The sequence below is a fragment of the Heliconius melpomene genome, chromosome 5 (genome assembly GCF_056956725.1).
Source record: "Heliconius melpomene rosina isolate 202511_hmr_F chromosome 5, ASM5695672v1, whole genome shotgun sequence".
Taxonomy (NCBI): domain Eukaryota; kingdom Metazoa; phylum Arthropoda; class Insecta; order Lepidoptera; family Nymphalidae; genus Heliconius; species Heliconius melpomene.
In genome coordinates this window covers 3,371,675-3,387,973 of record NC_140393.1, presented here as the reverse complement: position 1 = coordinate 3,387,973, position 16,299 = coordinate 3,371,675, and the positions used below count along the sequence as shown (strand labels likewise).

Here is a 16,299-nt window from a genome sequence, read left to right as displayed (position 1 = left end):
ACTGGTAACAATCGCGTGTATTGCCCACAATGCCGGCAAAATATTCTTTAAATTTTATTTCGTATTTTGTCGTCTATACTAAAACCGATTTATCAATATTGAAATAACGTTGTACGTCGAGACAATTTAATTAAGTTTAATATTAATAGTATTACGATATTAGATTGATGCACTATTACGCAGGTAATATTTAGACTGTAATGTCTGTTGTTCGCTAAAATAGGAAGTGGGTTCAAATCTCGCAGTATAAAAAGTTTAAAAATTAAAAAAGAGAAAAAAAAACATATTATTTTATTTAACATTTAGTCGATGAGTAGTTTAGTAGACGCTGTATCCCGCACACACCAGGGTAGTCAAAGGGAACCTAGCGTTAAGACATTCTGTTCCACACTTTCTGCAGAATTTTTCGAGGCATTGCGCTTTGAGTGGGGGAGCTAAACGCCGGGCAGGTAGGCAGGCAGAGTAAAGAAATGAAAATATTAATAAATATGGGAATCGAACCCATCACTGCTACGTTACAGTTACACTCGTGTGCTCCTGCGCAACGACGGCCTTTATTCATCTTCATCTTTTAACGTTATCGCTTAGTATTCACATTAGAAGAATTCTTAACATAATATTTCTATTTATTTATTTTATCTATAAATAAATGTAATGTATGTTATCCAATAAATTATGTTATAGGGTTAGCTTCTACTATTATTACTTTGATTAAGTTAAGAGACCTAATATAATGGTATTAAATGGACGCTCTATAATATACGAAATTGTGGAATGATATTGTTTTCTTTACAAAGTAAAAGGCTTTTTTGTATTCTAGCATCTACAAAATAAATTTTGTTCAATTTTGATATAATAAGACTAAAATACATACGTACTGGAAATTTAAAAAATACCGTCATGTTAAAAATAAAAACGATGTGGGTTGAAATATCAATCAACAGTTTTTTTTTATTAATTGTTCTTTTTTTATTTTTTTTTAAGCTTATCCTGCGTATAATAGGGCGTATAATAGGGCAGGCAGAAAAAAATTAGATAGATTTCTAAGTTATAAGATACTTCTTTACCATTAAGACATTTACGTCCCCTACTTTCCGTCGAATTCTCTAGACATTATTCACTAAGTGTTGGACTTCAACGCCGTTCTTTTGCCTTAATGCCAGAGCGAAAAAATGAAAATATTAATAAATAGTAATTCATTGCCTCGAGTTGATCGAACCCACAACCATCGTTACAGTCACACCCTTGTGCCCATACGCTACGATAACCTCTCTATCCAAGTTTTCTCATATAAATATTAATAAATAACTTAAACGTCTAATCCAATGAACGTTAAATTGAATAACATGATGGATTCCCTCAGCGTCTGTATTATGAGTTGACAGAAGTAAATTAAGCGTATTAATCCTGAACTAAATTGCTATCCATAATATTCTTCTCTTCGTAAACAAATTTGATTTTGGTCCTAAATTTAAATTTATAACTTAAATAAGTTATTAAACGTTACAACTTTCAATATTAAGGATTATAGACAGTTACTTGGAGGCTTTATGAATATAAAAAAAAATCTTTTCTATATAATGACTAATATTTTTATTTCTTCGCTCACATGACAATGCAAAACGCGGCGTTGAGTTCCGCCATCAACACGTAATGCCTCGAGCGACGGAAAGTGGGTGTGTGAGAAACGGATTGTCATACACCAGGCGCGCCCTGCCTACCCTGCTATTTGCGGGATACAGCGTGAAACAAAAACAATAAGATAGAATCAAAGTATAAAGAAATGGTGTAAAATGTAATACATGTATTATTTATCAAATTCGAACCGTAAATTACATAAATTAGCATTACAAAGTCTTTCCCAATTCCCCAAACGAAAATATTTTACTTGTATCTTACAAACTATTTTTATAATGTATCGGCTTCTGTGGATTCTAACAAAATGCCTACATGTGATGAAGCTACATAATAAAAAAGGTACTGATACAATGCTATTTGGGGCCTCGTTCTTTCAATTTTTATATCCTCATGAGAAGTATGAACCATCCATTCATCCATAAAATATTCAAAGCCTTCTCTTGCCAGTTTTAGATGGTACAGCTAAATTATTAGCCTCTAGTTTGTAATAAATCGTTTCTGTACTTGTTTTATTTGTCAAGCAGTGATGGATTGGACCTTCGAGTGCGAGATAAGGGAAGGAGAGAGAAATAAGGGAGGGGGTCGAATTAAATGGTTTTCAACTCGCTTCTCTGTTGTATTCTAACTTGTTTTATCTATTATCTAGGCAATTTAACTTTAGAATCGTTGTTTTCAAAGGAAGACGTATCAAGGTAATAATTTATGGAGATTGCTTGGTTATTTTGGGTAATGCGATCTTAATTATTTTGATGTATAAGTTATACTTTAGAACGATTTAACGTTACCTAATTATTACCATTATTTTGTTCGACAAGGTACCGGACTTAATTTATATGCTAAAATTATATAAAGCTTTGTATTATACAGGGTGGAATTGTCAGCGCCACTTTAAATGAAACCACAGTTTTAACTACTCTATAAAAGCCTAATATAATTCGGAAAAAAAATATTTCTCAAAAATGAAAAAGTTTTTTTTTCAAACAAAACAAATAATAAAATTATCGTTTTAAAATAAAACGCCATTTGTAAAGTATAATATAGGCACGCACACACTTACCTGTCAAAGTGGCAACGTCGCATACGTATGTGTGCGTGACACAAAATACAGGTATGGATAAAAATCGTGAAATGTAAAAAAAATCCTACGTCCAAACCGTTGAGGTACCTTGATTATTTTTTTTAATTCTGGGTTTGAAATATTTTACCCTATATGCAGTTTCAGTAAAAGAAGCGCTGCCTCTTCCACCCTGTATATATCTTAAAATTATAACACAATTAATTAATAATATAAAGATAAATGTACATAAAAAATTATGTAAATAAAAATCGTTACCTATTGGCTCTCGAACATGGGCTCTCGATGTGGTACTGTGACAGACATCCGAGGAATCTGTCCTTCTTGGACTTTTCCAGTTCCAGCAAGTCCAATTGTTTGTTGTTGATACAGTATTGCTCTCGGAACTCCTGGGATCAGACAAAAATATGGCTTATTTACAAAAACATTGCAATATAAAGTATCAATATAAACTTTGCTCCCTATTCTTACTTTCACTATATTAGGTGTAGTGGTAGGGGAAAATGGTAGTGAAAATTGTAGGAAAAACAGAGATACACTTAAATTTAATTAAAACCTGCACTTAAATTACCCGATTCTGTGATTAGCGTGATAAACATACAAACCGACAAACAGAATAAAAATTTTGGATTTTCTTTCACTCATGCCCAAACCCAATAATAGATTTTTCCTTATATCTTCTATGGACAAACAGCGAGCAGTTGCAATTTTATTATATGTATAAATATATCTCATGACTAAAAAACCAAAGTCAAAATTATCGCACATATACCTAAAGACAGTACTGCAGCTTCTCAACTTTCTCCACCTATTATTTTTCATTCCCATTCATATAAAGCTATATGATCTCGACATTATCATCTTATGATATATCGTAGGATCCTTTTTTGGCTTTCTGCACTGTTTGCGAACATCATCCATCAACCCAGTTGGTATAGCCTGATATATATACATTACTCTTTGTTGGCGTGATTGAGACTGTTTTCTTATATAGCATTCAATTTTCTAAAACATAATCTATCATATTAGGAATATTATTAATTGACGCCAACGAGGCTGGCTGCGGGTTCGATTTTCACTTGGGGGATGAATTATTATTAATTGACATTTTCATTTCTTTGTTCTCGCACAAAAAATGCCTCCCTAAATTAATGGAAAGTGGGAAGTAGATCTTATCATCAGGATTCTTCAGCCTATCGCTGGATACATCTTGGACCTGGAAAATAAATATAAAAACTCTGTAATATTACCTGTTTGGAGTACATCGTTGTTTTGCTGGTTGGCCGCTCGTCGGTGGGCCTTTGCCGCTTTCTGCCCGCGTTTTCATCCTCTGATTCGTAGCCCTTCGCTGAATGTGCTATGTCCGCCTGATAACAAATATTGAAATATTTATTGAATTTACTTGATAGAATGTTTATAGAATTTATTACAATAAATATAGTACAAATAAAATAAATTATTCATAGTAAATGAATCAAATTAGATAATAAAGTAATACAATAGAACTAAGTCATTCCCCCGAAGCTATGGACTATAAACAAAGTTTGCTGAACTTTCGTTAATAAGCTAAGTTAAACACTTTAGTGTGACCCAATATTTTATTAATTTAACTGGTAATTTGCAAACTTTTCAAATGACTTTATTTTCATAGTACATATAATATGTTGTTAGAGTATATTTTGCTATATATTAAATTATAAAAGATAAATGAAAAATAAAATCTAACTAATTATTTTTGATAATGCAAAAATCTATGATTCTTTAAATTTTTGTTTGTTTCTCTATGAGTCTGTTTGTACACGCTCATTTTTGTAATTACTAGCTGTGGTATTATTATCGTACTGCTATTTCTTTCTCGTACATTTCTCGTACAAAATAATAGAAAAAAATAATTTCAAGTTAAAAAAAATAAAAATAAAATACATAACCCCACAATAAGGTAAGTTCCTAAAAGAAAAGAAAATGAGAATTACTTATATTTTATTCCCCTATTTCCGTTTCCTAATAAAATGTCAAAAAAACTTTTATTATATATCGTGACATTTGTTGTTTTTGTTTCAAGTAATTTCAAACGAGTCGTGCTCTCATTTCATTTCCTCAGCTATAAACGGGACCTCTCTTTAGAATAACGAAATAAATTCTTCAAGTTCAAATGAAAAATAAACGAGTCCACGGTGACTTGTAATAGGATAATCTTTCTTTCATTTGAAGTCAAATTAATAAGATTCTTGTTAATTTTCGCGAATTTAAAATGAACTCTAATTTTTGAGCTTTTAGTTAATTAATAATTGGTGGACTTGAAAGTTTTTGTGGTATAGTTTCCCCTCAGGAATGGTAGTTAAAAATTATTTTAATATTTGAAAACTTGACGCAAAAGCTTGAATTCGATTTCTACTCGAAGAAATGTAATTAATATTTTCATTTCTTCGTTCTGGTGTCCGTCCAGAATTCAACGGAAAGTTCCACGAAATGTCTTAACACTAAGCTTTCTTTGTCTACCCTGCTACATGCGGGATACAGCGTGAAGCTGAAAATTGCGCTGTTGATTGGTGAAACATAACGCTGTGTTTGTTCTCGTTACCAGAGCAAGAAAACAAAAATCGAAAATACAACCGTCGCGTTTAAAGCCACTACGTCAAAATAGCCTCGGTCTGCTTGATATTATTGGAATATATTTTCAAGTTTTTCTTTATAAATATACTAGCGGCCCGCCCGCGGCTTCGCCTGCGTGAACTACGTTATTATTAATTTCTGTCTCCATGAGTACCTACGTCCTATAAGTGACGTCAATGCAAAATTTGAGACTCCTAGCATTTGTAGTAACGAAGTTTCATACAAACTTTCAACCCCAAAAACAACCCCTTAGAAGTCGAATATTGCAAATTCCCGTCTTAGCGAGCACCTACGTCCTATAAGTAACTTCTATGCAAAATTTCAGATTCCTAGCACTTGTAGTTTTTGAGATTTCGTGATGAGTGAGTGACCTTTCGATTTTATATATATAGATAGACTAGCAGCCCGCTCGCGGTTTCACCCGCGTGAACTATGTTATTATTAATTTCTGTCTCCATGACTACGTCCTAGTGACGTCTATGCAAAATTTGAGACTCCTAGCATTTGTAGTAAAGAAGTTTCATACAAACTTTCGACCCCAAAAACAACCCCTTAGAAATCGAATATTGCAAATTCCCGTCTTAGCGAGTACCTACGTCCTGTAAATAACTCCTATGCAAAATTTGAGATTCCTAGCACATGTAGTTTCTGTGATTTCGTGATGAGTGAGTGACCTTTCGATTTTATATATATAGATAGATATCAGTACCTAATAAATATCAAATATTTAAATCTGCTAAATTAAATAAAAAATATGGCTCTTATTCAGAAATGCTCAATTTTGTCTAAGCTGTTCCTGCAGTGAATTGTATACAAATTTATTACAATTTAAAATCAACACAAAGCCTTTATTTGCATATCGTTTTCAGTTTACAACAATGAAACCAATTTCCTGCTCGGAGATTATAAATTATTTTAGAACCAATTCTACTAATCTACTTACTAATATTAGCAACAGGTTTTAATACTTATATATACTAATTTTATTATATTTTAGTGGACTCTACACGCAATGTCTCCGGAATTCGACAGAAAGTAGGAAGCGGAAGTATCTTAAATCGAATGGAATGTCTTTACACTAGGTTTACACTAGGTTCCCTCTGTCTACCCCCCTATATACAAAATATAAACTGAAGTTAAAAAAAAATAAAAAAACATTATCATTTCCATAGGCTCTTAATTCATAAGTTTCCCCAAAATTAAGTAAAATTACCAAAACGTGCCTTCTATACGTTACACAAAGTTCTTCGAAGTGCAGCCAAACTTTAAGCCTGGCCCTTTTAGAGGGTCATCTACTTTAGTTCTCCAGAGAACTAGAACATCACTTTTCCCTTAGTTTCCGACGACGATATTAATTAGACTTAAGTAAGTAAGTTTCTGAATGGGAAAATCTTGGTCAGTGAGTCCAAATGTATGTAGTATAAGCATATAGTTATTTAATTTACTTTTTGCACTTAAATCTAATATTTTTTGTTTTACTCTTAGATTTAATTTTGAATCGTTCATAATATATGAAAAATAAATTGAAAATTTCTACAAAACTATAGTACTTTTTAACCTTTAAAATAATACAATAATTTCCAAGCCTTACAATTTCAAACTAAAAATCACCATAAAGTCTATTTAAGCCGCGATTCCAACAAAATCATCAAAAGTCTAATAAAGAGGGAAAGTAAACCGAATTTGAATAGAGCCTTCAATCAACGTTTTAAAAAAGATTTGTTATTCTTACCTGTGTGGAAACCGAAACGCCCGAGCCGCCCGCCCCGCCACCTGGGTAGAAAATAAAGAATTTTAAATTTCACATTATACACGCTCACTTTGAATAATGTTTGCGATTGCACGCTAAAGCTCGTTGGATTTTCACGCGTTAACACGTCAGAATGAAATTGTGAAACGTTAATACTTGTACGTCGTTCCCATTTGAAATTTACTATTTAATGAGATATGATTAAAATGAAACGAAGGCTTAAAATTTCGCTCATTTTGACGTTTGGTTCTTATATGAATAAATTATAATATGAAGAATAACTTAAAATTTTATTTTAATTTTTAGGGTTCCGTAAATTCGTAAAATAATTATAAAAGCTATAGTACAACCTTATATAAACATATATAAAGGAAATATAAAACATATAGTATAACTTTACATAAAAATTGATAGCTTATTGATTCTGAACATAGCGTACGTACAACACAAGGGGATTTGAGTGCAGGCGGAATTTCTAATGCATCTCCTCATTGGTAATTCTGCTTACAAAGAAAGAAATCTTCTTCAGAGAAGAGAATATGGATTAAGCTATGATTAATATTCTTTCTAGTTTTACTAATTATCTTCATATAACGTACCTAACATGAGAGAGAACAAAATTCTCTCTCCATTTACAGTACATCAATACAAAAAAACTACATATTACTATAACTAGTATAAGATTTTTTTCCAGCTTCACACTGTTTCTAGGGAGTCTAGTGTAGTGTACCTAGATTGCTGCCTAATTTCCATCGAAATCCGGAGGCATAGCGTGTGGAGAGATTTTAATATTAAAAAAATTGACTATAACGTAACATTTTTAAACAGTATTATATAAGCTTTTATAAAATGATGGACATTTTTATAATAGGATAATTATTCTTCTCATTCAGAGATACATTGTGGGGGGTGTGTCGTTAATCTTCGGGGTTTACCTAGAAATAATATTTAAGGGATGCGAATAATAGAGGCAAAACATATTAATTTGTGTACAAATTGTTATTTTTTTTTTGGTAAATTACTCGTATATGACGAGTAACATATGTGGTTTTCTTTTCATAGTTGTGTTTCTTCTTTTAAATTATGCGAATGACTTGAATAGAAGTATTAGTTTAGTATTGTACAATTTATCACATATATATACGAGTACATATATTATATTAAATATCTTCATTTTAGAGGCTTAAGAGTTTAGTTTGTACTTCTCAGTCAGTAGTTACTTAATTCAAATGAAGTTCTGGACCATCTTGCATGAGTTTTGGTGACTAAGCCGATGGAGCGGACTACGAGATTACGTAAGACTCTCTGTTAAAGCTTTTAGTGCTAATGGGTTGTTATGGCATGTTCTCATCTAGCCAAGCGATGTTTTGATAATGCTGAAGTATAATTGTAGAGAAATGAGTGATTCTTTTAACTCTTTCTCTTGTTTAGTCTTTAAAAACAGATTAAGAAATGAAAAATCTGCGCTAAGAAGAAATACTTTAAAAAATGTATCAAATAATAAGAAATTTCGTCCTCTGTTCACTTCTTTTGCCATCTTCTGTTCGCCTACCTGGTAGGACCTACCTGATAAAACATATTGAATCAAAATGGCTCCCCAGTTGTTTTTTAACCGACTTCTGTAAGAAAAGGAGGTTATCAATTCGACTGTATTTTTTTAAAATATTTTTTTTATGGTGCCAAGTAAAACAAACAGGCTTAGTAATTAGATATTGTAGTAAAGGTGTTGTAGCATTAGTTTGACACCGACTTCAAAATTATAAAATCTTTGTATAATTATTTTTCACTTTTTAGTTCGTTGTTAGAAGTCGGTTTTTGTTTTTGTTAAAAATTAATTTATTATACGGAATGTTCACTAAGTTACATACGTATATACAGCGTGAAGCTGTTTAATTATTATTTTCTTAATTAAAGCCATAAAGCTTGTTATTTTATTAATATATTTCTATATGCTAAAATAAATTTAATATAATATTTTTACGCGTGTTATTTCACTATGAAGCTAAAGCTGACATACAGTATGACGCAGTGCATAAGCTGCAGAAAAATTGCTCTTCCTTTGAATTTATATATACTTAAACAAAAATGCAGAGTACACACTTAGGAAGTATTTCATTTTATTTAATATACGAGTATAGTATTTTTACATTAAATTTACACGTTCGTTTAAAATGAAAATAATAATAATAATAAGTAAAGGGAACATGGTAACGTATTATTAAGATATTTCCGTCCCCCAATTTGAAATATTAAATATTTTACTTCCCCAAATGGAAATGGAGCTTACAACTCGTCAGTCACGCTGGTACTCCTGTACCACGACTGGCTTCAAAAACATGAATAAGTAATATTAAAACATTCTAAAACATTACATGTTTTTTTAATGATTATATCATTTTTAATGATTATATAATGCAAAGATAAAAATCATATTTTTCTTATTAACTATGTGTGACAAGGAAATTAGATATAAAAGTAAGATAGAAAAGAAAAAAGATACATGGTTTATCTACAAAACTCTATTAAGAAACTTATAGTATTATTCTTAGTGCTTTTAAGCTTTCCTTTCTTGTTTTGGCTTAAAATGAATCGTGTTTACGAAACGCTTCACTCAGAAGCTTGTAACTTGTCAAGTGAACGGGGTGGAATGTAAAATTCAGTTTCTTTCCTGATCCATGGAATTTTCGAGAATTTTTTTCTAAGTGAGAGAAGAATTTTATGAAAATAGATTTATTAAATGTATATTATAAAATATAAAATTCCATAAATATTTGATTATCAGAGATGTAAAGAAAAACAATTTTATAAGGGAAAAATATTTAATCACTTAAATATAAAAAAAAATCACATTATATTGAGAATAATATACAAAACTTTCATACTAAATGTAGAGGTAAAAAACATATAAAAAGTAACACGCAAAAAACATCTAATAAATATTTTTACATAACAGAATAATAAAACCCTATGAACCGACATTATGTGGCAAACAATAGAAACAAATAGAATAAATAGTACACATGAACGTTTGAACACTTTTCCAGTTAATATTAATTGATATGTTTATTTTTTTTATCTCTAGCCAGGGAGACAAAAAGTAAATAGCGGAGAAAGCTCCAGTACCTGCATACCTCTAACGCCTCGTACACTGCCATCAACCTCTTCATACATGTCCTCTGGAGAGTCCTCATGCTTTTTACGTGACCTTTCTCCAGTATCTATACTATGCTTTCGAAGGTCATGGTAATATGTCTTCTTCGTTCATCTTGACGCTGTATTCCGCATGTAACAGGGTGGGCAGAGAGAGCCTAATTTTTTTTTACTGTTTATTCTTTCTTACACTAGCGCATTGTATGTATCCATTGTATGCATTTCTTTTAATAGTTTTTTTTCTTTAGACATTATTAAGAACTACTAGTATTTAAGCCTAATGTAAGACACTCTGCTCAATATTGGAGGCATTGAGTGTTGAGTGGCACAACTCAACGCTGCCCTGTTGTCTTGACACCAGAACGAAGAAATCAAAACAAAAATCTAAATAAATATTTCTTTTTTCTCAAATGTGGATCGAACCCATAACCAGTCGCGCTAACGAGTCACCCTTATGGCCCTGCGCCACAACTGGCTTCATTATATTTCATATAAAACCATTTCTACTTGTTCCATCAAAATAAACGTCAATTTAGTATTCGTGAACATCAGAGCCGTTATCATATCGTTAATATTTATGGAACGGCCTTATATTAAATCTCTCACATGCTTCATTTCCCATTTTCTCTAAAAATCGGTTCGAAATTTCTATCGCTCCGGCGTTTCCGGAATGAGGCTATTATTGGATGATTTATTTCTAGGTTGATGTCATTCCGGGGTTTTAAACTAGCCTCAATTGCTTGTTAGACGATGTTAGGGCCTTTATAACAAATATTGTATACGTGCTTATACGTTCATTTTTCTTAGTTGATTTTTTTATCGTCTCATATAGTAGGGTAGGTAGAAGGAACCTAGTGTTAGGATACTCCATTTCCCGTTTTCCGCCCAACTCTAGAGGTATTGCGTGTTGAATTGTGTGTTCAATCCTCACTCAGAGGAGTAGACTAGACTAAATTAGACTAGAACACAAAATTTCCTCTTACTTCCTAAATTCATGTTACAATGTGAAGCTGAATTGCAAATATTAATAAATATTAATAATACCATAAATTGTCAATAATACTTTAGAAAATTTACTTATTTAGAAATACGTTTATAGAAGAAAGATTTAAATGAAATATACCTTTTATACAAATAATTTAATTAGTTTCACAATTGTATTTGACAGAAACGAAAATCAAGTTTAAGAAACTTGGGAACTGTATCATATTTACGAACTCTAGTTAATTTAAGGCTCTCCACTAAGCGAGGTAATTAATTCAACAATAAGATTTATGTTACAGTTTAAAGCTACGAATAAGTTTGTTTATTACAGAGTTGTTAATATATATATTACTCGAGGAAATGAAATATTTATTTAAATTCATACTTCCATTTATTCGCTCTGCGCAACGCGCGGCGTTGAGTTACGCCACTCAACACGCAGAACCTCAAAAAATTAATACGACAGTATTTATATTCATGACAAAAAATACTCTAAATATCATAAAAGCTATTGACGCCAAAATTTGATATGACATAAAAAAGTTTTGCTAAAAAATGGCTTCAGAACGAGGTAATATATTCCGGAGTACACCGGAAAAGCCTTAGTTAAAGTTAGTAGAGCCGTTTAGTAAGCTTGGGTGAAAAAGTAATTCTCTAAGAAAAATGATAATATACATTATATATGTTTTGTATTCTATGTAATTTCCTTTCAAAGAGCGGCGTTAAGTTCTGCCACTCAACACGCAATGCCTCCAAAATTCGGAAAATGGAAAATGGAAAGTGGGAAAGGAAGTGCCCACTCTAGGTGCCCTCTACCTACTCTGCTGTGTGCAGGCAGCGATGATGAAACTTCATTTTTTGACTAAGGTTTTTGTTATAAAAATTATGTGAGTATTAAAAAGTTACTATTCTCCAGTTATTTTGTAGTGATTTTTTTCTTTTTCAACGGATTAAAAGTGATGAAGGGAGTGTCTTAACATTACAAAAAAATATAGCAACCTTCCAGATATAGCATAGCATAGATTTTCCAAAAGGTCTGTAGGTACGGTTCATTAGTGCGACCTATTTATTGTACGGCATTTGCACTAGAGCCAGTTTTTTAACCTCATTTTATTTTTGAACTCGAGTAAGTGATATAATGAATATTTCATTCTTAACCTCAATGTGTATTTATAATATTTATCAAAAGAACTGTGAATGATAGGTCTATTATACGTTTTTTCTTGTATTATGTGATATTGGAAAAAATAATACATAACATATTAATAATTTTATTTGTTGCTTATTTTACGACGGTCCTGTTGTAGAGTACCTACCTAATTGAGATGTTTCAGATACATGATAGTTGCAAGAAGAAGAAAGAAGAAGATAGCAGGGTATGCAGAGGGAACCTAGTCTTAAGACATCACGTTTCTTATTTTTCACTGAATTCTGGAGACATGTAGAAGACGAAGACGTGTAGAATGGTAGAACTCAACGCCACGCTTTGCCTCGAGGCCAGAGCAAAGAAATAAATTATTTAAAAAAACCATTTCCTCTAGTGGAAGTCGGACCAACAACCTGTGGCGTTAACAACCGCATTGTGCCTCTACGCCACGACTGGCCTTTGGTTATATATTTTATTTAAATACTAGTGGACCCGTACGCGGCTACGCCCGCTTGAACTATACGAATATTTATTAAATATATTTATGAAATTATTTTCAGTTTCCAATAGAGAGATGCGTTAAGCAAGCTCATTTTGGGTGACGTTTTCTAACAACAAACTTTGCATATCGTTGCTTAGCAACGGATTAGTTGTTAATAATATGGCGGAATAAATTGGATGTTAAATTAATAAGTATTTTAATATATTGGTATAAATATCGAAAATAAATATATTGGTATAAATATCGAAAATATTACAAATATGAGAAAAAATGTGTATCTCTATATGAGTTATATTTTATCACAATTAAATTAGCGGTTTGGCCCTGATTGCGTAAAAGACAGACAGACAGACAGAGTTACTTTAGAATTTATAATATAGGTATGGATAAAATACAAAAATGAGTAAAGCTACTCACTTAGCATAATCTCTATAACTTATCTAAAATAACGCAGGAAACGCGTAAAAAACAACATATTTATTCCATTCCTTTACATTATACACTTAATTTATGTTCCTTCAAATCGGTCCTTATTCAAAATCAATGGACCCACACACTGAACGAGATACAAATAGCGAAAGGGAAGAGAAGGGAACCTACGCACGGATATTGTACCCCTTCCGAGCGATTACTTTCGCTGTCGCTGTCTTAACATATACATTAGACTCGTAAATCTTATTTTACAAATTCTGTATAAATTTGTACGAATGGTAAGCTTTGTTTAGAATTTATTAAATTTATAAATATGAATTATTTTATGAAATTACGATCAAAAATAGATTGGCTGGAGTTCGGCCACATTCTGAAAAAAAATTAAAAACAAGCGGCAGAAGAAAAATCACAATTTTTTATACGAGATATTATAAAAATCTTTTAGACTAAAATATATTTTTTTCCAACACTTCTGAGTAAAAGCTGCCAGAGCCAGACTGTAAATTGCGAGACGTCGTCTTCATACGGATATTGTAGCTCTTCCGTGCGATTAGCTGAACCCTCGCTGTAGGTTAATGCATATGCAACAGAACTCCCACGTTCAATTGAATTACTTTGATATATTCTGAAAATGTAAGGTTTATTTGTTTCTTTCACGTATATAGAACAGAAATAATGGTATTGAATTGATATAGAGACTGTTTGATTGGATGTAAACGTGGTTTTGGGTTCTATTCCCACTTAAGGGGATGGATTAATTTATTTTTGGAACGAAGTTCCTTACGGCAGGCTTGGAAGAGATAGGGATTTCGCTGCGTGACCGAACTGAAAAAAATGTGATAGTAAAACCGTAAGAAAAATGTGTGGAATAAAACCGTTAAATGAGACGTGCGTAGGTGCGTACTCGTCTGCGTGCGTAGTCGCATACACAGACGAGTAGTGTATAATACCTTTCTCTTTCTCCCTCTTTCTTTTCGTTCTCTCATCATTTTTTTGCATGATTGTGTGTTGTTGTTTTTTTATTTATTATAGTAATTTATTATTTCCTAAAATACTGAATTTCCTAAATATTTTCTTATACTTAAATAAAAACTAATCAGCAAAATTTAAGAGAAAAATCAAGAAAACTTACATAAAATTGAGCACGACTTTTTTTGCAATTTGTGTCGATTCTACATTAGCCGAAGGAACGTTCCTAGCTGGTGTCCCACGTCACCACATTTTATATTTCTCTCTCTAAAATAAAAGTTGTGAAAACAAAAAAGCTTTTTAAAGTATACTTATTTTTTTTAGGTATTAAATTTAGATAAATGAATTCGTGAAATGTATCGTTTATAACGTCGATGTTTCTCAAATGATATAGCAACTTTGTTTCCAATAACTTCTTTATTCATGGCTTATACAATATTAATGTGGTTCCACCGTTTTCAGAAAGGTGTGAGAAGCGTGAGAGTTTTGGGTTATTAATGATCCTTCTATTTGAGACGGTGTCTAAAACAGTTTATTTTCTATAGTTATTGCTATACTGCTAATCTATAATGTATTCTAAGAATATTTTTGAAAACGATGACGTTTTCAATTATACTAAAATTAAATTTAAGAGACTAAAATAATAAGTAAAAAATAAATGAACATTTTAGTCATTGTACCTAATGTAGAAGAAAAGTATAGAAGCACTACATTCATTTTGATTGTATTACCTTTTAAGGTAGAAGACAATCGAAACGGCCTATGGATATATCTACTACCATTTATTAAGAGATGAACCTATTTTATTACTAGAGATTATAAAAAAAGGTTAAGATTTCATAACTACGCAAAATAAAAGTTTAATATTGACAGGAAAAACATACAGTGATGCAGTCGTGGTGATGGGGCATTCCCACAAGGCTTTACGAATTATTATTTATTAATATCTTCGCTCTAGCATCATGGCAAAAGCCCGGCGTTTAGTTTCGCCACTCAACACGTAATGTTCCGAAAAACTCGGAAATTGCGGAAAATCAGGAACGGAGTGTCTCAAAACTATGTTCCCTCCGCCAAACATGCCGGGTGCGGGATACAGCGTGAAGCTGATTTGATTTGACTTCTAATATATATAAATAAATAGTTAATAATAATAATAATAATAATAATAAAGCCTTTTATTTTCCTATAAACATAAAATTCTACACATTTCACAAAAATAAACATCTTACAAAAATAAATAAAGTTTACAGTACAATTTACTACATACATATTAAACTGGAAATTTAACAATTTTCACATGTTATTATTATTTTTTTTCTTTATATATATATATATGTTTTTTTTTTAAATATATGTTTGTTTTTTTTTTTTTTTTTCTTTCTTTTTATTTATTTATTTATTTATTATTATTTTTTTTTATATTATTTATTTAAATTATATATAAGTAATAAATAGTTAATATACATGAAATTGAACAAGTTAAATAAACAAACATGATTGATTCGTGCCACCAAGTTTGTTTTGTTCTCGAACCGTAGTTAGCAATAAGCGGGCAAAATCGATCAAGCGAGCTGGTGGAGGCGCAAATGTCTCACGAATTCTGAATCCATTTGGTTGCAAATTGCGAAAGTCAGTCGATATTACTAAGCTTCCGGTAGATTAGTTCGGGATTATGTATTATATGCTTATTTTAATTGTAAATGTAATATTCAAATGTTTGTTTAACATTGATTGATATATTACGGTGATAAGTGTCTTTGTGAACGGAAATCTTGAGTTTGTATTAGATTTTAGTATTTTTTTTTAGTTTCATGGTGTATCCCGCATAGAGCAGGGTAGGCAGAGGGAACCTAGTGTTAAGATACTCCGTTCCCCATTTTCGGCCGAATTTTCGAGGCAATTCTAGTGTTGAGTACCCCTACTCAAAACGGCGATTTTTACCTTATCCTTCGCGATTTAATAGAGTGAAGAAATGAAAATATAAATAAATAATAATTAATTCCCCTGAGTGGGAATCGAATTCACAATCGTCGTGTTAT

The 16,299-nt window shown here is 31.5% G+C and overlaps 1 protein-coding gene across 4 annotated transcripts in view; it reads right to left on the bottom strand.

Moving 5' to 3' along the window:
• Positions 1–16,299, bottom strand: part of LOC146538920 (uncharacterized) — a 161,127-nt gene that overhangs the window by 37,935 nt on the left and 106,893 nt on the right. For all 4 annotated transcript variants that reach the window (XM_085185810.1, XM_085185809.1, XM_085185811.1 and 1 more), the window contains exons 2-4: positions 7,059–7,099; positions 3,964–4,080; positions 2,972–3,102 (exon numbers count right to left, since the gene is read on the bottom strand). In XM_085185810.1, the coding sequence (XP_085041936.1) occupies positions 2,972–3,102; positions 3,964–4,080; positions 7,059–7,099 (289 nt within the window). The remainder of the gene's footprint in view (positions 1–2,971; positions 3,103–3,963; positions 4,081–7,058; positions 7,100–16,299) is intronic.